The sequence below is a fragment of the Lolium rigidum genome, chromosome 2, assembly GCF_022539505.1.
Source record: "Lolium rigidum isolate FL_2022 chromosome 2, APGP_CSIRO_Lrig_0.1, whole genome shotgun sequence".
Taxonomy (NCBI): Eukaryota; Viridiplantae; Streptophyta; class Magnoliopsida; order Poales; family Poaceae; genus Lolium; species Lolium rigidum.
In genome coordinates, this window is record NC_061509.1 from 278,297,081 (window position 1) to 278,320,474 (window position 23,394).

The 23,394-nt window shown below is 44.4% G+C and overlaps 2 protein-coding genes and 1 non-coding gene across 3 annotated transcripts; 2 read left to right on the forward strand and 1 right to left on the reverse strand.

Annotated features, from left to right (window-relative positions):
• Positions 1 to 6,053: 6,053 nt before the first annotated feature.
• Positions 6,054 to 15,573, forward strand: LOC124693525 (probable cytosolic oligopeptidase A). The gene is made up of 17 exons (XM_047226997.1): positions 6,054 to 6,417; positions 6,518 to 6,685; positions 6,882 to 7,005; positions 7,157 to 7,233; positions 7,359 to 7,502; positions 7,588 to 7,818; positions 7,908 to 7,998; positions 8,422 to 8,543; positions 8,780 to 8,887; positions 8,962 to 9,207; positions 9,472 to 9,617; positions 9,703 to 9,820; positions 14,118 to 14,277; positions 14,352 to 14,383; positions 14,464 to 14,529; positions 15,099 to 15,170; positions 15,297 to 15,573. Exons 1-17 carry the CDS (start codon positions 6,061 to 6,063, stop codon positions 15,375 to 15,377), a joined length of 2,343 nt encoding a protein of 780 aa, XP_047082953.1. The 5' UTR covers positions 6,054 to 6,060; the 3' UTR covers positions 15,378 to 15,573.
• A 2,182-nt stretch (positions 15,574 to 17,755) lies between these two features.
• On the reverse strand, positions 17,756 to 19,695 carry LOC124693526. Its single transcript, XM_047226998.1, has 3 exons — positions 19,509 to 19,695; positions 18,627 to 19,000; positions 17,756 to 18,488 (listed from the first exon to the last, which is right to left on the reverse strand). The coding sequence occupies exons 2-3, from the start codon at positions 18,879 to 18,881 to the stop codon at positions 18,078 to 18,080; spliced, it is 666 nt and encodes a 221-aa protein (XP_047082954.1). The 5' UTR covers positions 18,882 to 19,000; positions 19,509 to 19,695; the 3' UTR covers positions 17,756 to 18,077.
• On the forward strand, positions 19,244 to 19,315 carry TRNAP-AGG. The gene has a single exon. It is a non-coding gene; the product is annotated as a tRNA-Pro (tRNA).
• Positions 19,696 to 23,394: the final 3,699 nt, after the last annotated feature.

Below are 23,394 nucleotides of genomic sequence, written 5' to 3' on the forward strand. Positions count from 1 at the left end.
ACATCCATACCGGGACAACATGGACAACGAGATAATGGACTCCTCTTTAATGCATAAGCATGTGGCAACAATTATTATTATCATATGAGATTGAGGATATATGTCCAAAACTGAAACTTCCACCATGAATCATGGCTTTAGTTAGCGGCCCAATGCTCTTCTCCAACAATATGTATGCTCCAACCATTAAGGTGGTAGATCTCTCTTACTTCAGACAAGACGGACATGCATAGCAACTCACATGATATTCAACAAAGAATAGTTGATGGCGTCCCCGAAGCATGGTTATCGCACAACAAGCAACTTAATAAGAGATAAAGTGCATAAGTACATATTCAATACCACAATAGTTTTTAAGCTATTTGTCCCATGAGCTATATATTGCAAAGGTGAATGATGGAATTTTAAAGGTAGCACTCAAGCAATTTACTTTGGAATGGCGGATAAATACCATGTAGTAGGTAGGTATGGTGGACACAAATGGCATAGTGGTTGGCTCAAGGATTTTGGATGCATGAGAAGTATTCCCTCTCGATACAAGGTTTAGGCTAGCAAGGTTATTTGAAACAAACACAAGGATGAACGGTGCAGCAAAACTCACATAAAAGACATATTGTAAACATTATAAGACTCTACACCGTCTTCCTTGTTGTTCAAAACTCAATACTAGATATTATCTAGACTCTAGAGAAACCAAATATGCAAACCAAATTAGCAAGCTCTAAGTGTTTCTTCATTAATGGGTGCAAAGTATATGATGCAAGAGCTTAAACATGAGCACAACAATTGCCAAGTATCAAATTATCCAAGACATTTTTGAGTTACTACATGTAGCATTTTCCAATTCCAACCATATAACAATTTAACGAAGAAGAAACTTCGCCATGAATACTATGAGTAGAGCCTAAGGACATACTTGTCCATATGCTACAGCGGAGCGTGTCTCTCTCCCACAAAGTGAATGCTAGGATCCATTTTATTCAAACAAAACAAAAACAAAAACAAACCGGCGCTCCAAGCAAAGTGCATAAGATGTGACGGAATAAAAATATAATTTCGGGGGAGGAACTCGATAATGTTGTCGATGAAGAAGGGGATGCCTTGGGCATCCCCAAGCTTAGACAGCTTGAGTCTTCTTAGAATATGCGAGGGTGAACCACCGGGGCATCCCCAAGCTTAGAGCTTTCACTCTCCTTGATCATATTGTATCATACTCCTCTCTTGATCCTTGAAAACTTCCTCCACACCAAACTCGAAACAACTCATTAGAGGGTTAGTGCACAATAAAAATTAACATGTTCATAGGTGACACAATCATTCTTAACACTTCTGGACATTGCATAAAGCTACTGGACATTAATGGATCAAAGAAATTCATCCAACATAGCAAAAGAGGCAATGCGAAATAAAAGGCAGAATCTGTCGAAACAGAACAGTCCGTAAAGATGGATTTTATTAGGGCACCAGACTTGCTCAAATGAAAATGCCCAAATTGAATGAAAGTTGCGTACATATCTGAGGATCACTCACGTAAATTGGCTTAATTTTCTGAGTTACCTACGAGAGAATTAGACCCAGATTCGTGACAGACAAAGAAATGCTGTTTCTGCGCGATAATCCAAATCTAGTATTTACTTTACTATCAAAGACTTTACTTGGCACAACAAAACATAAAACTAAGATAAGGAGAGGTTGCTACAGTAGTAAACAACTTCCAAGATTCAAATATAAAACAAAAATACTGTAGTAAAAACATGGGTTGTCTCCCATAAGCGCTTTTCTTTAACGCCTTTCAGCTAGGCGCAGAAAGTGTAACCCAAGTAACATCAAGAGATGAAGCATCAACATCATAATTTGTTCTAATAATAGAATCATAAGGTAACTTCATTCTCTTTCTAGGGAAGTGTTCCATACCTTTCTTGAGAGGAAATTGATATTTAATATTACCTTCCTTCATATCAATAGTAGCACTAACGGTTCGAAGAAAAGGTCTTCCCAATATAATGGGGCAAGATGCATTGCATTCAATATCCAAGACAACAAAATCAACGGGGACAAGGTTATTGTTAACCACAATATGAACATTATCAACTCTCCCCAAAGGTTTCTTTTTAGCATTATCGAGCAAGATTAACATCCAGATAACGAGTTTTTCATTGGTGGCAAGTCAAGCATATCATAGACTTTCTTAGGCATAACAGAAATACTTGCACCAAGATCACATAAAGCATTACAATCAAAATCTTTGACCCTCATTTTAATGATGGGCTCCCAACCATCCTCTAGCTTTCTAGGAATAGAAGTTTCAAGTTTTAGTTTTTCTTCTCTAGCTTTTATGAGAGCATTTGTAATATGTTTTGTGAAAGCCAAGTTTACAGACGCTAGCATTGGGACTTTTAGCAAGTTTTTGTAAGAACTTTATAACTTCAGAGATGTGGCAATCATCAAAATATAAATCATTACAATCTAAAGCAATGTGATTATCATCCCCAAGGTTGGAAAAAATTTCAGCGGTTTTATCACGAGCGGTTTCGACGGTTTTAGCGGTTTCGAGGTAATTTTGCGCGCTTTGCACTAGGAGTAGAAACATTGCCAACACCAATTATTTTATCATTGATAGTAGGAGGTGCAGCAACATGTGAATCATTAGCATTGCTAGTGGTGGTAATAGTCCAAACTTTAGCTACATTTTCTCTTTAGCTAGTTTTTCATTTTCTTTTCTATCCCACCTAGCACGCAGTTCAGCCATTAATCTTATATTCTCATTAATTCTAACTTGGATGGCATTTGCTGTAGTAACAATTTTATTTTCAATATCCCTATTAGGCATAACTTTCGATTTCAAAAGATCAACATCAGAGGCAGGACTATCAACCTTAGAAGCAAGAATACCAATTTTATTGAGCTTTTCCTCAACAGATTTGTTAAAGGCAGTTTGTGTACTAATAAATTCTTTAAGCATACCTTCAAGTCCAGGGGGTGTATTCCTATTATTGTTGTAAGAATTCCCATAAGAATTAGCATAACCGTTACCATTATTATAAGGATATGGCCTATAGTTATTACTAGAATTGTTCCGATAAGCATTGTTGTTGAAATTATTATTTTTAATGAAGTTTACATCAACATGTTCTTCTTGGGCAACCAATGAAGCTAACGGAACATTATTAGGATCAACGTTAGTCCTATCATTCACAAGCATAGACATAATAGCATCAACCTTATCATTCAAGGAAGAGGATTCTTCAACAGAATTTACCTTCTTACCTTGTGGAGCTCTTTCCGTGTGCCATTCAGAGTAATTAACCATCATATTATCAAGAAGCTTTGTTGCTTCACCAAGAGTGATGGACATAAAGGTACCTCCAGCAGCTGAATCCAATAAATTCCACGAAGAAAAATTTAGTCCTGCATAGAAGGTTTGGATGATCATCCAAGTAGTCAGTCCATGGGTTGGGCAATTTTTAACCAAAGATTTCATTCTTTCCCAAGCTTGAGCAACATGTTCATTATCCAATTGTTTAAAATTCATTATGCTACTCCTCAAAGATATAATTTTAGCAGGGGGATAATATCTACCAATAAAAGCATCCTTGCATTTAGTCCAGGAATCAATACTATTCTTAGGCGAGAGATAGCAACCAATCTTTAGCTCTTCCTCTTAATGAGAAAGGAAACAATTTTAATTTTATAATGTCACCATCTACATCTTTATACTTTTGCATTTCACATAATTCAACAAAATTATTGAGATGGGCAGCAGCATCATCAGAACTAACACCGGAAAATTGCTCTCGCATAACAAGATTCGGTAAAGCGAGGTTTAATTTCAAAGAATTCCACTTGTAGTAGCAGGTGGAGCAGTAGGTGTGCATAGGAAATCATTATTATTTGTGCTAGTGAAGTCACACAACTTAGTATTTTCAGGGGTGGCCATTTTAGCGGTAGTAAATAAAACAAACTAGATAAAGTAAATGCAAGTAACTAATTTTTTTGTGTTTTTGATATAGCAAACAAGACAGTAAATAAAGTAAAACTAGCAACTAATTTTTTTTGTGTTTTGATATAATGCAGCAAACAAAGTAGTAAATAAAATAAAGCAAGACAAAAACAAAGTAAAGAGGTTGGGAAGTGGAGACTCCCCTTGCGGCGTGTCTTGATCTCCCGACAACGGCGCCGGAAATTTGCTTGATGCGTGTAATTGACACGTCCGTTGGGAACCCCAAGAGGAAGGTGTGATGCGCACAGCGGCAAGTTTCCCTCGATAAGAAACCAAGGTTTAATCGAACCAGTAGGAGTCAAGAAGCACGTTGAAGGTTGATGGCGGCGGGATGTAGTGCGGCGCAACACCGGAGATTCCGGCGCCAACGTGGAACCCGCACAACACAACCAAAGTATTTTGCCCCAACGAAACAGTGAGGTTGTCAATCTCACCGGCTTGCTGTAACAAAGGGTTAACCGTATTGTGTGGAAGATGATTGTTTGCAAGAAAACAGTAAAGAACAAGTATTGCAGCAGATTTGCATTTCAGTATAAAAGAATGGACCGGGGTCCACAGTTCACTAGAGGTGTCTCTCCCATAAGATAAAAGCATGTTGGGTGAACAAATTACAGTCGGGCAATTGACAAATAGAGAGGGCATAACAATGCACATACATGTCATGATAAGTACAGTGAAATTTAATTGGGCATTACGACAAAGTACATAGACCGCCATCCAACTGCATCTATGCCTAAAAAGTCCACCTTCAGGTTATCATCCGAACCCCCTCTAGTATTAAGTTGCTAACAACAGACAATTGCATTAAGTATTGCGCGTAATGTAATCAATAACTACATCCTCGGACATAGCATCAATGTTTTATCCCTAGTGGCAACAGCACATCCATAACCTTAGGGGTTTCTGTCACTCCCCGCATTCACGGAGACATGAACCCACTATCGAGCATAAATACTCCCTCTTGGAGTTACTAGCATCAACTTGGCCGAGCCTCTACTAATAACGGAGAGCATGCAAGATCATAAACAACACATAGGTAATAACTTGATAATTAACATAACATGGTATTCTCTATCCATCGGATCCCGACAAACACAACATATAGCATTACGGATAGATGATCTTGATCATGTTAGGCAGCTCACAAGATCCAACAATGAAGCACAATGAGGAGAAGACAACCATCTAACTACTGCTATGGACCCATAGTCCGGGGGTGAACTACTCACTCATCACTCCGGAGGCGACCATGGCGGTGAAGAGTCCTCCGGGAGATGAATCCCCTCTCCGGCGAGGTGCCGGAGGAGATCTCCGAATCCCCGAGATGGGATTGGCGGCGGCGGCGTCTCCGGAAGGTTTTCCGTATCGTGGCTCTCGGTACCGGGGTTTTCGCGACGGAGGCTTTAAGTAGGCGGAAGGGCAACGTGGGGGGCCACACGAGGGCCCCACACCATAGGTCGGCGCGGCCGGGGCCGGGCCGCGCCGCCCTATGGTGGCGGCGCCTCGTGGCCCCACTTCGACTCCTCTTCGGTCTTCGGAAGCTTCGTGGCAAAATAGGACCCCGGGCGTTGATTTCGTCCAATTCGAGAATATTTCGTTACTAGGATTTACGAAACCAAAAACAGCAGAAAACGACAAGCGACTCTTCGGCATCTTGTTAATAGGTTAGTTCCGGAAAATGCACGAATATGACATAAAGTGTGCATAAAACATGTAGATATCATCAATAATGTGGCATGGAACATAAGAAATTATCGATACGTCGGAGACGTATCGGCATCCCCAAGCTTAGTTCTGCTCGTCCCGAGCAGGTAAAACGATAACAAAGATAATTTCTGAAATGACATGCCATCATAACCTTGATCATACTATTTGTAAACATATGTAATGAATGCAGCGATCAAAACAATGGTAATGACATGAGTAAACAAGTGAATCATAAAGCAAAGACTTGACAGAGGCAGCGTGGGTGGTGGTGCGCGGAACAAAATTCCATTCCACAGGATAGAAGAACATAATATCTCGGCCCATGGTAGGGGTTTCAAAGCCCACACGGAACGATGGGCCCACGCTGTCAGCGCAGCCCCATCTTCTTCCTCTTCCTCGTGGCCATGCTCCCCATCATCTCCTCCTCCGTGTCCCGCCTCCTCGCCCCCGCGCTCGCTCGGACTCGAAACCCTAACCCTAGCCGAGCGGCCAACCGCCTCCTCCTCCTCCACTCCGTCCTCCCATCCTCCTCCCCGCTCCGCGCCTTTTGCCCCCTCCCACGCCCCTCTGCCCGCGCCACCTGCTCCGCCGCCTACTCCGCCATGGCGGACACCGACAACCCGCTCCTCGCCGACTTCGACTTCCCGCCCTTCGACGCCGTCCAGCCTGCCCACGTCCGCCCCGGGATCCGCACCCTCCTCGCCCGCCTCGTAACCCCACACTCACACTCCATCGCTTCTGCCCTGCCGCGCACACTCGCACTCCATCGTCTTCGTCTGGATCTGATTGGATCGCTCCTTCTGCCTGCAGGAGGGCGAGCTGGAGGCGCTGGAGAAGGGCGTGGAGCCGGTCTGGGACAAGCTCGTCGTCCCGCTCGAGCGCATCACCGACAGGCTCGACGTTGTCTGGAACGTCGTCGACCACCTCAAGGCCGTCAAGGACTCGGCCGACCTCCGTGCAGCCGTAGAGGACGTACAGGTAGTAACTCGTTTCCACCTCAAGGCCGTCAGATCATTCGTTTCATTGTTGTGGAGATAGATAGATAGATAGATAGATAGATGCTACTGGTGACTGGATCACAAGAGGGGGTGATGGTATCTCTGTGGTTTTATGTGTTTAATCAAAACCTGTTCCATATGCACCAGCTGACCCGCTCCATCTTGAACCTCAACAGCCAGACAAGGTCAAGTTCTATCTCAGGCTCGGCCAGAGCAAGCCCATATACCAAGCCTTCAACGCCATCAGGAACTCTTCACAATGGGACAGCCTAAGCGATGCTCGCAAGCGGGTCGTACAAGGTAGTAACCTTCCTTCCTTCTCTATAGCCACACCCAATCATTCGTATTGCCATCTCTCAGGGCTGCTGCCTCTTAATATTTTCCTTCACTGTGCATGCTACTTTTGCATTTTCGATTCCTAATAGCATCTTCTTCTTTTTTTCCTTACCAGGCCAAATAAAAGATGCTGTTCTTGGTGGAGTTGCACTTGAGGATGAACAGAGGGACAAGTTTAATCAGATCCAGCAAGTAGGTTCTTTGTTATTATAATCAGATGTTGGCAGATTGTGGTTTATCACTAACCTTGTTCGCAACCATATTCACTTTTTGCTCACGCATATCAGTTAATGGAGTGCTGGATTTATTTATTTCAGGACCTTGAAAAGCTGACAGAGAAGTTCAGTGAGAATGTGCTAGATGCAACAAAGAAGTTTGAGAAATTGATTACCGATAAAAAACAAATCGATGGCTTGCCTGCTTCAGCCCTCGGCTTAGCAGCACAAACTGCCGTGTCAAAGGTGTGCGCTATCAAGTATCATTCTAGTATGGAAGCGTAGTAGTTCCCCCACCATTACTTTGTATGCTGACAAGAAAAATTTGTAGGGTCATGAAAATGCTACAGCCGACAATGGACCTTGGGTCATTACATTGGATGCGCCGAGCTTTTCGGCAGTTATGCAACATGCGAAGAACAGAGCTCTGCGTGAAGAGGTTTATCGTGCCTATCTAACCCGTGCCTCGAGTGGAGATCTTGATAACACCGATATCATAAGTCAGATCCTAAAGTTGAGGCTAGAGAAGGCTAAACTACTTGGCTACAAGAACTACGCTGAGGTGTGCACGCTTACCTTCTTCCCCACTGCTTTTAATTTAAAACAGTGCCAACTACTATCGTGTTTTAGCTAACGATGCCAATCATCAAGGTAAGCTTGGCTCGGAAAATGGCAACTGTTGACCGGGTGCAAGAGCTTCTTGAGAAAATCCGGGCTGCTTCTTGGGATCATGCTGTTCAAGGTACAACCAGCCGAGTTGTTCTCTTTGATATACATCACAGATTAATAACATCCTGTTTGTAGCCAGAGTTCCAAAATTTTTTTTGCCTATTTTATTACAATCTTGTAGACATGTAGCAGCCAAAGGTACAGTTTGGATGGCTATTCTGTTATTTATGGTACAGTTTGGATGGCTATTCTGTTATTTATGTTTGAGGCTGTGTTTGGCAGTTCTGCCAGTAGCACTATGTCTAATTTGACCTGTCATCAAATATTTTCTCATACAAAAGAAGACTTGAAATAAAATGTTATTAAGCTCCCAAACAAAAGGAGCAACTATCCGTCAGTACTATACCTCTGTCATCGAATATTTTCAAATTTATCTTTTTTTTTATTAAGACTTAAGGAATAGACTGCAATGTCACAAATATCGTAATTAATGCAGATATGGAAGACCTGAAAGCCTTTGTGAAGGATTCTGGTTCTGCAGAAGCCAATGATCTGGCAAACTGGGACCTTAACTTCTGGAGTGAACGACTACGAGAATCTAAATATGACATCGATGAGGTTGTTTCTTCACTTCACAAGAAGCATATTTCAAATTTTTTGGTTGCAAGTCGATAGGTTTCTCTTTAGTCTGCCAACGGAACTGTTTTGACTACATTTCTCTGCATACAATTTCTATTGCTAAACCTTATCCAATATATATTTTCTGAATTAAACTTACTCTGCTAGAAAGAAAATACTGCACATCATGATGATATTATATTACAGCTGACTTAGTACTGGTACTGCCATTGCAGGAATCACTGCGTCCTTACTTTGCCCTACCCAAGGTTATGGATGGCCTCTTCAGTCTTGCAAATAAGCTATTTGGTATAAACGTTGAGCCTGCAGATGGATTAGCTCCTGTAAGTAGTATCAACTCAATTCTCTTAACACAAGTAAAATGTTCTGCAAATGTGACCAGTGACTGTCTTTTCAGGTTTGGAATAGTGATGTCAAATTTTATTGTGTCAAGGATTCTTCCAATAGTCCTGTTGCTTACTTTTACTTCGATCCATATTCAAGACCATCTGAAAAACGTGGTGGGGCTTGGATGAATGTGGTTTTTTCTCGTAGTCGCGTGCTCGCTCGCAATGGATCGTCTGTAAGGCTGCCTGTTGCCCATATGGTGTGTAATCAGATGCCACCAGTTGGCGATAAGCCCAGTCTTATGACCTTCCGTGAGGTAAGCAATACACTCGTATGGTATATTATTCTGGATATTCTTAACAAGTAAATAACCACTCTATTTACATGTTCTAAAACGTGATAATATGTTCTAACAAGTAAATAACCACTCTATTATTCTGGATAGCGTGTATCTAGACGCGGTTAGTGTGTAGATACACGCAAATCTAGACAAATCTGCGACACTTATTGTAGAACGGCGGTTGTACATATTCAATCCAAGGCACAGTCAGAACTTGTTTACTCCACATGGTTTCTACAGGTTGAAACTGTGTTCCATGAGTTTGGTCATGCGCTGCAGCATATGCTTACCACACAAGATGAAGCCTTTGTTGCTGGTATCAGTGGGATAGAGTGGGATGCTGTAGAGTTACCCTCTCAATTCATGGAAAACTGGTGCTATCACAAGTATGATGGATCTATCTTGTGTGGTCTATAGCTTGAATCTTGCCCGATTCTGGAAAATTAATAAATTGTTGCATTGCTGTAACAGGGAGACTCTTTTGAGCATCGCAAAGCATTATGAAACCGGTGAAGTTCTTCCAGAGGAAATTTATGCTAAGCTCGTGGCTGCAAAGAATTTCCGTGCTGGCTCCTTCAGTCTCCGTCAGGTATGTTGGCTTGGTTTCTCATGCTTTCATATGTTCTGATCATCATTTGGTACTGTCAGGCAATGATTACATTACATGCTGTACTCCCAACTAATATGGAGTGGAGGGAGTACATATTAGTATGCAGTAAAGTATATTGCACTATATGTCCTTAAACTTGTTTGGTCAGGTCAAACAGGTCCATGAACTTGATAACTGGACATATAACCACTCAGATATACGTGTCCAGATTTACTTGATGTGAGAAAAAAAATTATGGCTGGAGAACTCTTGTTTGTAAGAAAGGTGACATGTTTTTGAAGCCATCGACCTTCATTCTCCCCTCTGCAACTAGTTGAATGCCCGTGCGGTGCTACGGCCTCTCTTTTTTCTCCCAATGTGTCAATACAATAGTTGTAAAAATTCACGTGTATCAAAAAGATAACCACAAGATATTAAAAAAACTCATAAGATTATGACCCGTCTGAAGTATATTTTGACAACCATTATATTTGACATCGTTTGAATATGAAATAAGTACTCCACTAACTATTTTATATTAAAAAAATGTCCTCCTCGATGCTCCTTAGAGTATGTCGTACAATGTATGGAATATTTTCTCGTGCTTCACTTTTATGGTAGTTGAGCAAGCGTGCCAAAAAAATGGTTCAACTGTCGGTGGACTTCCGCTGGACATACGGACTGGACGCATCTTACTCCGCAGACGGCAAGGGGAAGCGCACCCAGACCGAGGGGGTGCTCAGGTCAGAGAGCCATGATAGCGACGAGGAGGGAATTGGGCGTCGGCCGACGCCCAGGCGCCCGGCGGCGGAGACCTTCAGAGACCTGCGAGGAGGGAATCGGGCGGCGGCCGACGCCTAGGCACCCGGCGGCGGAGACCTGCGAGGATCTCCTCGGCGGCTCAAAGGAGATCACCGGGACGAGGTAGTTGGAGGGCGGCGACGAGCTGAGCGCAGGCTGGCGGCGACGAGCAGGGCACCACCCCGATGGTGACGAGCGTGGCTGCTTGTGTTATCGACCGAGACGAAATACTCTGTTTCCAGGACAGACGGGCCTGGCAGGCTTTGCAGGCCATGTCCGTAGAATCCGTGTAAAATACGCGGCCCGTTGCGGAAGCCGTTTAGCTATTCTGACGGACACGGACACCACGGACCTCCGTGTCCATTTGCATTCTGACCGGCGATGGCGGCACAGAAAAAGGATCAATAAGGGCATCTCCAACGGGGCGACCCATCCCACGCCCGTGCGTCCGGATGGGTCCAGCCGGACAAAAACGCGGCCCAGCGCGCGGACCCATCCCAAAAACGGATGGCCGCGGCGTCCGGGAAGACCCAAACCCGGTCCAAATCTGGGACGAGTTTGCGTGGCCGCGGACGCCGAAGGCTGGTCGCTCGCGTCCTCCCCTTGTCCGCCCCTGGCCCGCCTGTCTGTCTCCAAAAACCAGAGCTATTAATGCGTCACACACATGGCCACAAGTGACACAAGTACTTTGGAGCAGCTCAAAGTTGCTGCGTTTCCCTCTACTACTTGGTGTCCTGGACTGATACATATGGGGCTTATTTATACTAGTAGTGAGCTTCATAGAACAGCTCACGTACAACTATCCTAGGTGTGAACCTTTGACTGTTGGAAGCCAAAATGTCAAGCCGTCATATCCCCTGCACTGCAGTTTTTATCTCCTGCAGCTTATCACATTGCAGCTTTAGCAGTTATCACCTGCAGCTTATCTCCTTGCAGCGATGCAGGTTCTTGTTGCCATCGTGTCCACTTGCTCTACTTGCTGTCCTAGCCGTCATGCACAGATTCTGTTCACACTAAGCCAACTACTACTACTAAGTCATGCACATACAAGTGCATTCTTATTTGAGGCTAAGCAAACTTGCTACTACTACTCTACTAGCAACTGATTAAACAACACTCGCGTCCTCCCCTTGTCCGCCCCTGGCCCGCCTGTCTGTCTCCAAAAATACAAACCCCTCGCACACATCTCCCGCCGCTCCGCCGCCAGCCAAGGACCGGCGATTTGGGAGCTTTGTTGACGCCGGCCACCGTCGTCAAGATGCCGGCAAGCGGGGCGGAAGCATAGTTCGCGGCCCCGCGCTGTTTTCGCCACGTCGTAGCAGAGTCGGAGGACGCCGTCGCCGTCGCTGTTGTCCTCTCACCGTCGCGAGACCTCCCGCCGTTCGCAGCTGCGCCGTTGCCGCCGGAGGTGAGCTCTCATGCACCGTGTTTCCAGACCGCAAGTCGGCCGAGACGGCCATGGCCTGCAGGTCCCTACGGATGCATTGGATGGCCTCCGCCTGCTAGGTGTTCGATGAAATGGGCGTACTAAAATTTATCCCTTTTCATCTGTAGATCATGGTGGACAGCGACGACAACTACTTCTTCAAGAACTTCATCGACACGTCGTCAGACGAGGAGTCCGATGACGAATTTTTCACGGACGCTGCGCTGATCATCCACGAGCACATTGTCTCGCAGATCCCCGTGCACCGGGGGTCCTTGCCGGGGCGCGCGGCCGCCTTGGACCGCAAAAGAGAACGCGGCCACAACCAACTCTTCACGGACTACTTCCAACCCAAGGCATTGTTCACGCCGGCCATGTTTCGCCGTCGTTTTCGGATGTCCAGACCGTTGTTCCGCCGGATAATGGATGTCGTCAAGCTCTACGACGACTACTTCTGCATGAAAGTGGATGCAATTGGCAAGGTAGGCCTCTCTTCGTACCAGAAATGCACGGTAGCGATTAGGATGCTCGCATATGGCGTTGCTGGTGATTTCGTCCACGCGCATAAGTGAGTCTACCAGCTTGGAATCGATGTACAGGTTCTGCAGAGCAGTGATCGGTTCGTTCGGAGAACAGTACCTCCGGCAACCTAATGCAGAGGACACAGCTCGTCTGTTGTCAATCAACGCTTCCAGGGGTTTCCTGGGATGCTTGGCAGCATAGACTGCATGCATTGGGAGTGGAAGAAGGGCATACATCGGTCATTCTGAGGGGTGCACAGTCATTCTTGAAGCTGTTGCTTCACATGATACATGGATTTGGCACTCATTCTTCGGAATGGCTGTCTCGCACAATGACATCAATGTGCTGCAGCGCTCTCCGGTGTTTGATAGGCTAGCGTATGTGGATTTTGAGATCAATGGCCACCACTACACCAAGGGGTACTACCTTGCTGATGGTATCTATCCACCTTGGGCTACACTCGTGAAGACAATCCGAAAACCCAGCTCAGAGCAGGAGCCAAGGTTTGCCAAAGAGCAAGAGGCAGCCCGGAAAGATGTCGAGCGGGCGTTTGGCATCCTCCAGGCTCGTTAGGCTCGTTGGGCTATCGTCAGACACCTTGCCAGAGCCTGGGATGTGCAAACTCTGTGGGAGGTGATGACCGCTTGTGTAATCATGCATAACATGATTGTTGAGGTAGAGAGGGATGATTCACTCTTTGATAATGACTGGGAGGGCCAGGGAGAGTTGGTTACTCCTCAAGGTGGTCCGGCATCATTTCAGGACATTCTTCATGCACACCATGAAATTCGAGATCTAGCTGTACACAATCAGCTGCAGGCTGATTTGATCGAGCATGTGTGGTAGACTGGTAGCATGTAGGCAACAATGCTGCAAACAACAATGATGAAGGAAATCCCGAAGCCTAAAGCATTTGTAACGTTTTTACATTTTATTCGAATAATCCTTCATCATTGATTACGTGGACAATGTACTGTGTAATAAATTTTGAGCATTTGAACTATTTTCTATATTTTCTATAATTTATTTGATGTTTATAGTGAATTTACAAACAAAAACATACCATACGGTGCCGCGTTGGGCGCACCGCGCGACCCAAACGGACGCGCGGACGCGGGGCTCCGTCTGCGCGTTCGCTCGGCCACCCAAACGGCCCAAAACGGACGGCCCAGCGTGTCCGTTTGGGTCGCTCGGTTGGAGATGCCCTAACAGACACCACTCACATGTCCAGATTTACTTGATGGGAGAAAAAGGTTTATGGCTAGAAAAATGTTGTATGTAAGAGAGGTGGCATGTTGCATACAAATGTTTATGAAGCCATCTACCTTCATTCTCCCATCTGCAACTGCTTCCAGGGGATATTTATCTTGTAGACATATTTTTAACCACTGACACATGTTTGAGGAACTGTCACATGATCGAGTGATTCCCTACTTGTCTTAAAAGCAATGGGGGAATAACATTCTAACATAAACATGCGAATCCCATGATCTAATCTGTTTTTCCTTACTATTTGTTGTTACTGATCTTTGTCATGTTTCTCTGCAGATACGTTTCGCTAGTGTAGATATGGAGCTGCATACGACTTATGATCCCAGTGGACCAGTGTCCGTGTATGATGTTGACCGGAAAGTTGCAGAACGAACCCAAGTTCTTGCTCCTCTGCCGGAGGACAGATTCCTGTGTGGATTTAGCCATATTTTTGCAGGTTAGCCACGGTTTAACTAACATGTAAATTCATCATGTATTTCACTCTTCATTTACACCATGTACTATGTGCAGGTGGCTATGCAGCAGGGTACTACAGTTACAAGGTAAATTATCATCGCAGTACTGAGTATCCCTTTGACATGACATGCAAACACGACTAATGTATCTTTTCATGTCCTCACAGTGGGCTGAAGTGTTATCAGCTGATGCATTCTCAGCATTTGAAGATGCTGGTCTGGACAATGAGAAGGTACGTTTTGACGGACACCGTCTGAAGATATCGCCACATCTATTTTTATGTTGCTTCCATGATTGCCAAACAAATACGGACAAGAGGTTTTTGCACCCGGGAGCATATGCTCCTGTTTTTTGAAAAAAACATTTGAACATAGTTAAAAATGTAAAAAAAAATTGAACTAAAAATTGACGTGTACATCTCGCTATTATATGTGCTCATAACGTCGTTTCGCGGAAAACCAACATTTTTTGTGTTGTGTGCAAAAAAGACAAATTTTGGTGCTTAAAAAAAGCTTTTCACAAGACATTTCTTTATATTTTTTCGCAGAGGACACAAAAATGTCAATTTTCTGCGAAACTTGGCGTGCATACATATAATGTCGACATATACGCGCCAAAATTTTGTTCAGATTTTTTTGACATTTTGAAATGTTTTCTCGGGTACCAGGAGCATATTCTCCCAAGTTCAAAATTGGTTTTCTGAACAAATACATACTCCTTAGTATATTTATAAAAAGAGATTGACGCTAGCAATGTTTGTCTTACCTAATTTTCTATACTGATGAATGCCTGTCCGTATAGGCAATCGAGGAAACTGGGAGACGGTTCAGAGACACAGTTCTTGCACTCGGAGGTGGAAAGTCTCCGCTTGAGGTTAGGCCCCTTACTACACTACATTGCTAGTCTCTGATTTGCTCGAAGACACACTACTAATGCTGCAAATTTGTTAGTCTCTGATTTGCTGGAAGACACACTACTGACGCTGGAACATATTTGTAGGTTTTTGTTTCTTTCCGAGGCCGGGAGCCCTCGCCTGAACCGCTGCTCAGGCACAACGGACTGCTGCCTGTTGCTGCATAGTCATTCCTTATTATTTTTTTCGTACTTTGCATCCTGATGATATAATGTAGAGTACTTCGCCTGTTGCTGAACAATTGTCGGAATTTTTCTGCTGCCTATTTCACTACTAGTTTGCATGTCACCCTATTTTAGATTGTGAGATCCGTGCAAGAGTTCATATTTTTTTAAACTTAATAATTCAAGTTTTTTGTGCCAAGTGATCGAACTGATTGATGCAGCTCGGTGAATATTTATACATGTGTATAATAAAAAAATGCAAAATGACCAGGGAGCATTCAGTTCTCCATCATAGAAAGACAACGTGATACTAGGCATTGACGGATAATTATAGTTATCTTGACATTCCTCAAATAAGTACAAATCATTCTGTAAAATCGACCAACACTCAACTGGGTTCCATCTGTTCGTTCTGGCGATCTAACTCCCAAGACACTCACCGCCACATCCTACAGCAGTATTAAGTCATGGACCAACAGCCTGATCTGTGTATCTAGCTCTCACGACGGCCATGAAGCATGGCGAAGCGAGAGTTGCAGGGAATGCATCTGCCTCGGCTCGATGAACGTTTTTCCTCTAGCGCAGGAGACAGAATAGGGACGTCTCAGATTGATAGGCTCGTCACGTTACAAGATTGTGAGATCCGTGCAAGAGTTCATATTTTTTTTAACTTAATCAATGTGATTCCTGATATAATAATAAAAAAATCCCAATTCATTGTTTGTTTACAACTTTTTTGTACTAAGTAATCGAGCTAAATGATACAACTGAAATCATTTTGTAAAATCGACCAAGACTCAACTGTGTTCCACCCCCGTGATCGAACTACAACACACTGACCGCCACAACCTACAACAGTATTAAGTCATGACCAATGACCATTTTTTTTTGAATTGGCTTAGCTGCTTATCTAGCTCCCACGACGGCCATGACCCAGGGTGAAGCGAGACGAACTTGCAGGGAAGGCAGCGGCCTTGGCTCGATGAACTTTTTCTCTCGCGCAGGAGACAAAATAGGAACGTTTCAAATCGATTAGCTCATCACGTTACAGTATCTGAATCATGTCATTCTTGTCGTCTTTCCTTCAGGTCTAGGAGGAGGGTCAACTAAACGGCATTCTTGTTCATTGACGTACTGTAGTTTGCACTCAAGTTTGTACTCTCTTGTTTTTGAAGTCCTTCTGCGTGTAGGTGAGAAGCACTAGCTAGCACGTATATGTTATTCTTTTTTTTTGTTGCGGGTAACACGTGTATGTTATTCTTGGAGTCGTATCCCAACCCGGTTTGACCAGCAAAGAAGGTGCCGTCTTCAACACCATCAAGCTCAATGCGCTCAACGTATCCCTTGACAGGGTTGCATACAAAGCTCCGAGAACGTGATGTCCCTGCATTCAGACCATGACATGGCTGCGAACATACAAGATAAGTAGAGTTCTGGGTACCTCCACCACCTAGGTCAATAATGTCCTGCAGATCCCTATAGCGTCCAAAGGTGGAATCGCTGATCATCATGATCCGAGGGCTTCTATTGAAATTTACATTCACAACGTGCGCCCGAATAAAATGATCATTCTTGACCATGGCACGCCAAGCCATGCAGACCAAGGTCAAGTTGGCAACAGACCGCGTCGGCATCCACTTGAAGACGTCAAACCAAGCCTTGGTCTGTGGTGACGACAAGACCATGTCTTCAATTGTGCGTCCCACGGGCCACGGGCACAAGGCTCTCCTCAAACAGTCCTAATCCAGGCTCATCGAAGTCATGAAAGGTGCGACCAATTGTCTCTTGTGGATTGAACATGACCTCTGGTGCATTGCCGTTTCGGACATCCACCGTGAACACTTTGCAAGTACCCGTATCAAACATAGTCTTCTTGTTATGTCGGTCGTCCTTGTTCCACATGGCAAGTTTTTTTTTTTCCGATATGGGGAAAAAACACCCAGCTTCTACATCCAAAGGATACACACGGCTTTTCTATTAGATTATTCACAACATCTTACAAAAGCAATATAAAAGATCAAACTCGAAGCCACCTCGCTAAACCTACGAGGGATGAAGGGGTGACAAAAGACCAACTCACGTCATCCAAAAAACCAAATGCCTTCCTAAGCCGCTCAATAGCAGGTGAGAAGCACATCCAGTCACGCCAACACACACGCCACAGAAATCGCTACCGTCGTCTTCCTCGCACCCATCTTAAGAGGGATCACCGCATTGACCTTTTCAAACTTGTCATCATAATGTGGTGGTCTACTCCAACCAAACGCAGCGACGGACATGTCCCCGAGGATCTAGGCATGCATTGTGACCACACGGCCCTCGGCTAATCACATTGTTCGTGGAGGTAGGTATCTTCTTTCGCGCTTGATGATTCCCATCAATTAATCATTCATTTACTCATCAATTTCTATTCAATTTATACTATACCTGACAGTGGCACTGTGCGAGGCTGCACCTGAATTACAAGCCAGCAGTACAGACACGCCTTGCATGCAGCGGTGCACTTCTCCTTTTTGTTTGTTGAGGGAAGAAGACATGTCTGCGATTCAGTTGTAGGCAGCTAATAATCGTTCATCTATCTATAATAGTAGCTGACATGAATTAGCGTTATGCAGGTCTGCACTCGAATAACAAGGTAGCAGAACATACATAGGCACATCGCATCCTCGCGAAAGTCTCAATCGAGTACTTGATCGAGCTGGGTCACTTGTAGATCCACTCGTCGGAGCGTGCCCCGCCGGTGGTGTCCATGTCGATGAAGATGCTGACGGCCTTGCCGATGCGTGGCCGCTCTCTAACCTTCTCGAGCGTGTTCCTGACGTGCGCGACGGCACCCCAGCAGCGGAGTGTGTTGGCGACGTCGTCGAGGCGCAGCAGGTACTCCTCCTCCGTGAGCGGGAACGACCGCTGCTCCCGGTACTTCCACATCACGTTCATCGCCAGCAGGTTCCGACCCATGAACTCCTTCCTGATGAGGGTGACGTCGTAGGAGCGACCGTACCGCTTCCGAATGAGGGTTGCGAGGTCCAGGCCGCTGAAGCTCGCGTCGTCGTCACTGCCCACCAAGCGCTCTAGGTCCTCTCTGTTCCTTCTCGACGACGACGATGACATCCCCTGCATTCCAGCACAATCAGTTCGTCATCTCAGCATTACAAACATGTGATCGATTTACGTCCACCTGATCGAAAGCAGGAACCACCTTCCACATGGAAAATAATATACTACTACTACTACTACTACTAGAAATCAAACCTCCCCCTCCTTGTCTTCTTCATCGTCACCATCGTCGCCGTCTTTGCCGCTGCTCGATTCGCCTCCGCCGCCATCAATGACCGCTCTGACCGTAACGGCGCGTCGACGCAATGAGGAAGGCCTCCTCATCCTCGAGCCAGGATCAGAGTTGACAGCGAGCTGGCCTGAACCGTTCCTACTCCGGAGGGGAGAAGATGTGTCGTGATGAATTCGGAGCTGCAGGTTCTGGGGGTGGCTAGAGAGAACGTTCATCATCGGTCACCAAGACTGGACAACCCCAATACGGATCGATAGATCGACCAAACGAACCTTGCTTCACTGGTCTGCCAGGACAAGTTGAAGAAGAAAAATATATGCCGGGTTCTTGTTTTTTCCTGTAGCAGAATGTGTAGTTAACTGAAATTAGCTCCAACGAAAACAGTAAAACTTAAACAAAAACTATCCGAACAGAGCACAACTAATAAAGGAAAAATATATGACAATATTTTTTTTGAGGGTACAAAATCTGCAACGAAATAGCTAGCTAGTTTACTGAATTTAGCTTATCTGAAGAACTAAGGCCTGATGTGAACTGCGAGTACAATCGTGTAGGTGCTGGAAAAATGGTATGAAACAAAGGGCATTTGGTCTAGTGGTATGATTCTCGCTTAGGGTGCGAGAGGTCCCGAGTTCAATTCTCGGAATGCCCCCTTATTTTTCAATTTTTTTTCTCTTACTTTTGCAAATCCCGTATACTAAAATTCTCCATGGACAGAAAATGCATGGAAGAGGAGAGGATCCAAAGAAACAATTAACCCTCTTTCGATCTGCCAATAGAATTAAGCTATGGACCCCTTCCAAAAAAATTAAGCTAGGAAGAAAACCAGTAGCGTCTACTAGTACCTTTAGGGTGCGAGATCCCAGTCCAGCTCTTGCCCGCGGTCGATGCTCTCTCGCCCGGCCCGATGGGGGAAGAAGAAAACTGCCTCTTGAACGATGGAAGAGAGGTAGAGGAAAAGAGAGAGGTTGGCTGTTGGCCAAGAGAGTTTTTGGTAGGCTCGTGTGTGACACCAGCGAACTGAGAGCAGACGTGTGGTAGCAAGGCAAATGGGCAGGAGATCCTCTCCACCACGAACATTTTCTCTTCTTTTCTACTATTATTTTCCTTTCTCAACGCCCAGTATTACTCCAAAAAGTTTCTTTTTGTGAAAAGGACCGCCTATTATAATCATCATCAATTGCAGTACAACGAACACCAATAAAAATTGCAATTAGATCTTTGGATCACCTAGCGAAGACTACAAGCACTACATTAGTCAATACATGCCTATATGCCTCCTTAGATGCATCTACAAGCTGCTTACTAAAGTCCTTACCATTAGGGTGGAACCTTTCCTTCCCAAAATTGTTAGCTTTCATCAAAATGCTTTTATGAAAAATAGAACCATAGTTGATGGAATTATGTCACTCCATGAGCTTATGCATCATACCCATGTCAAAAAACATATTGGGGTTGTCCTAAAGCTTGATTTTGAAAATGCCTTCGACAAAGTAAATTGGGATTTCCTCCTAGACAGTCAACGAGCCATGGGCTTTGGAGATTTTTGGTGTAACAAGGTTGAAAAAATTCTGCAGAATGGCACGGTCTCGGTTAAAATCAATAATGTGATCGGACCATATTTCCAAAGCTCGAAAGGGGTTCGCTAAGGCAATTCTCCCCTTTCCTTTTCAACTCCGCTACGCAATGCCTTACCAAAATGGTCCTTGAGGCTCAAGGCAATGGCCTCCTTACTGGTTTGGCGCCTGACCTTATTGATAAAGGTGTAGCCATTATGAAATACGCTGACGACACGGTTCTTTGTCTCTCACACGACCCGGACAAAGCCATTAATCTGAAGCTTTTGCTCTATCTTTTTGAATTAATGTCGGGACTTAAAATAAACTATTAGAAAAGCGAGATTTTTCTTATTGGAGGAGACAATGATATAGCTAACTTCTATGCCAACATGTTTGGATGCCAAATTGGAAACTTACTAATGAAATATTTGGGCGTCCCGATTTCTTTCCGATGTCTAAAAAATTCAAATTTAGATTTTGTGGAAAGCAAATTCATTAAAAAGCTTGATGCTTGGATTGGTGGATCCTCCTCTTCTGGAGGAAGGTTAACTTTGGTTGATGCATGTCTATCCAATCTCCCTTCTTACATCATGGGCATGTTACTTTTAAATAAAACTTTCATAGAAAAGTTGGATAAACGTATGCGACGCTTTTTTGGCATGGAAAAAACAGAAAAAGGGTACTATATGGTCAGATGGACCAGAGTTTGTCGATCGAAAAAGAAAGGTGGCTTAGGGGTTAAAGACCTAAGGAAAAAAACATAAGCCTTCTTTGTAAGTGGTGATGGAAACTCGACACCCTGGATGGTTTATGGCAGAAAATTGTCAAAGCAAAATATCTGAGAAACAAAACTGTGGCTACGGTCACCTTAAGATTCAATGATTCCCCTTGCTGGAAAGCAATGTTGAAAGTCAAGGAGACTTATTTTGCTGGAAGAAAGGTAGTGTTAAAAAATGGAAACATTACCAGGCTTTGGAAAGACCCAATCAGGGGCGAGCAACCTTTCTGTGATAAATTTCCTGCTCTCTTTAACCTTTGCCAGGTACAAGACTGTACCGTGAAAAGTTGCAGAGATGCAAACTTCGACATTCCTTTTCGCAGGTGCTTGAGAGGTGAGTTACTTGACCATTGGCAAAATATCTTAAACACCTTACTTTCAGCTCCCTTTCATGATGAGGATGATAAGATTACTTGGTCCTTGAACAAGCATGCTATTTTCTCAACTAGATCAGTGTACACCCTTCTGGAAAAAAACCTGGCTGGATCTCATTACAATTGGACATGGAAAGCCAAGATTCCATTGAAAATTAAGATCTTCATGTGGCAATTATGCCAAGATGCTATCCTTTCTCGAGAGAATATGAAAAGAAGAAATTGGCCTGGGAAGTTGAATCGAATGACCATATCTTCTTTACTTGTAATACTTCGAGAGTGGTTTGGGGGTTTTGGCTTCGGCCATGGAGGCAAGATGTATCCCTACTTCTTTTTGGCAAGCTATGGCTTGGTTTCATACTTATTCCCCTGGCTTTGAGAAATTCTATATCTGAAATTGCATGGATCCCCCATGTGTGGTTTTGGTAATTAATGACAATCCCTATGGACTAATGTTTTCATTGAGTTATATTTGTAGGAGTTGTTCATAGGCAATGCTTGAACCATATGTTGGCTTCAAGATTGCAATAAGAAGCAAATGAAGAAGATCAAGTGTCAAGTATGTCTTGAAGATGAAGATGAAGTGAGATCTCAAGGTTAACTTCAAGACATCAACGAAATGAAGTGCAAGTTCATGATGAGCCAACTCGAAGAGATCATAAGCTTGAACCTTGCCATGGAGAAATGAGGTGCAAGTTCAAGATGAGCCATATCGAAGAGATCCTTTGCTTGATTCTTGCCATCCATTGGTGATCATGGATATGTGAAGATGCGCCGAAGAAGAAGCTCTCCCATGGTGGATTATGGGGGAGCAATCCACAATACTTCATCAAGCAAGAACAATCAAGAAAGGCGTTCCATCTTGTTGCGGTCAAGACCGTCATCATCAAACTCAAGTGGAATGCGCAAGGTTAAGGTTTGCTCTTGATAGGGTTTCATTCTCATCGGTCTCATGGTGTAGTTGGAGACCGGTTTATAGTTTAGTTGCCGTACTATCAAGAGGGCTCTCTAGTGAGTAACTCGATCGTATCCTTCGGAGAGCTCAAACCTTTGCATCCTTGCATAATCTTTCTTGGTTGTTATTTGGATCTTATCCATGTGATGTTTTAGTGCTTGTGCTTATTCTCATGACAAGCTCTAGTTCATCGAAAATGGATTTCGGGTTTATCACTTGTTGCGTTTTCGATATCGGTGATTTTCCCGGTTTCTCGTATTTTGAGGTTTCACTCTAAAATTTATAGAAAATCATCCTGGGTAGTTTCCATATCTTGTGGACCTCTTTCCAACAAAATTGTCGACCTCTTTCCAACAAAATTGGTTTTCGATATTGGTGATTTTCCCGGTTTCTCGTATCTTGTCGACCTCTTTCCAACAAAATTGGTTTCATCCCGTTTGGATTCTCCAATCTCAAGATATTTGGATTTCATATTTGGGTTTAAAAGTAAAAGGAAGGAAAAGGAGAGGAGGGGCAGCCGCCGGAGGCACGGGCGGTACCACCGGCCTCACCATGGCCGGAGCCTCCGGGCTCGGTACCGCCCGCGGTACCGCTAAGGCGCCAAGTCTCGCAGATAGTTTCCAGGGTGCTCAGGGGGCTCGGCGGTACCTCGGCCGGTACCCCGGTCGGAGGCTCCGGCCTCCCCCTCCCAGCCCGCAGCTCACCACCTCCGCCGCCTCTTGCCTACACTGGCCGGTAGTACCGGCCACCAAGGTCCAGTACTACCGGTCCCTTCTCCCACGCGCGCAACAGCCTCCAACGGGCAGAAATTTGGGGTCTCCTTTTAATCTCCCTCTCTCTCTCTCACCTTTCTACTTCTTCTTCCTAGTCTCTCTCAAGCCTCTCTCCTCCATTGTTGTTGACCTTTTGAAGCTTGAGATCTTTCTCCTCTTCCCATGATTCTTGCATCTATTTGAGAGAAAGATTGAGGAGATCTAGATCCACACTTTGACCAAACCAAATCACCTCTTTGTGAGGGAATCTTTGGGATCTAGATCTTGGAGAATTTTGTGTTCTCCTCTTTGT

What these genes read in the sequence shown, in the direction of transcription:
- LOC124693525 (XM_047226997.1), top strand. Translation starts at nt 6,061, where the DNA reads ATGGGCCCACGCTGTCAGCGCAGCCCCATCTTCTTCCTCTTCCTCGTG. An exon ending in GCTCCTTCAGTCTCCGTCAG is followed by an intron (nt 9,821 to 14,117) that starts GTATGTTGGCTT and finishes GTTTCTCTGCAG; the next exon opens with ATACGTTTCGCTAGTGTAGA. An exon ending in GTGGAAAGTCTCCGCTTGAG is followed by an intron (nt 15,171 to 15,296) that starts GTTAGGCCCCTT and finishes ACATATTTGTAG; the next exon opens with GTTTTTGTTTCTTTCCGAGG.
- LOC124693526 (XM_047226998.1), bottom strand. Translation starts at nt 18,881, where the DNA reads ATGATGAACGTTCTCTCTAGCCACCCCCAGAACCTGCAGCTCCGAATT. An exon ending in AAGAAGACAAGGAGGGGGAG is followed by an intron (nt 18,489 to 18,626) that starts GTTTGATTTCTA and finishes GCTGGAATGCAG; the next exon opens with GGGATGTCATCGTCGTCGTC.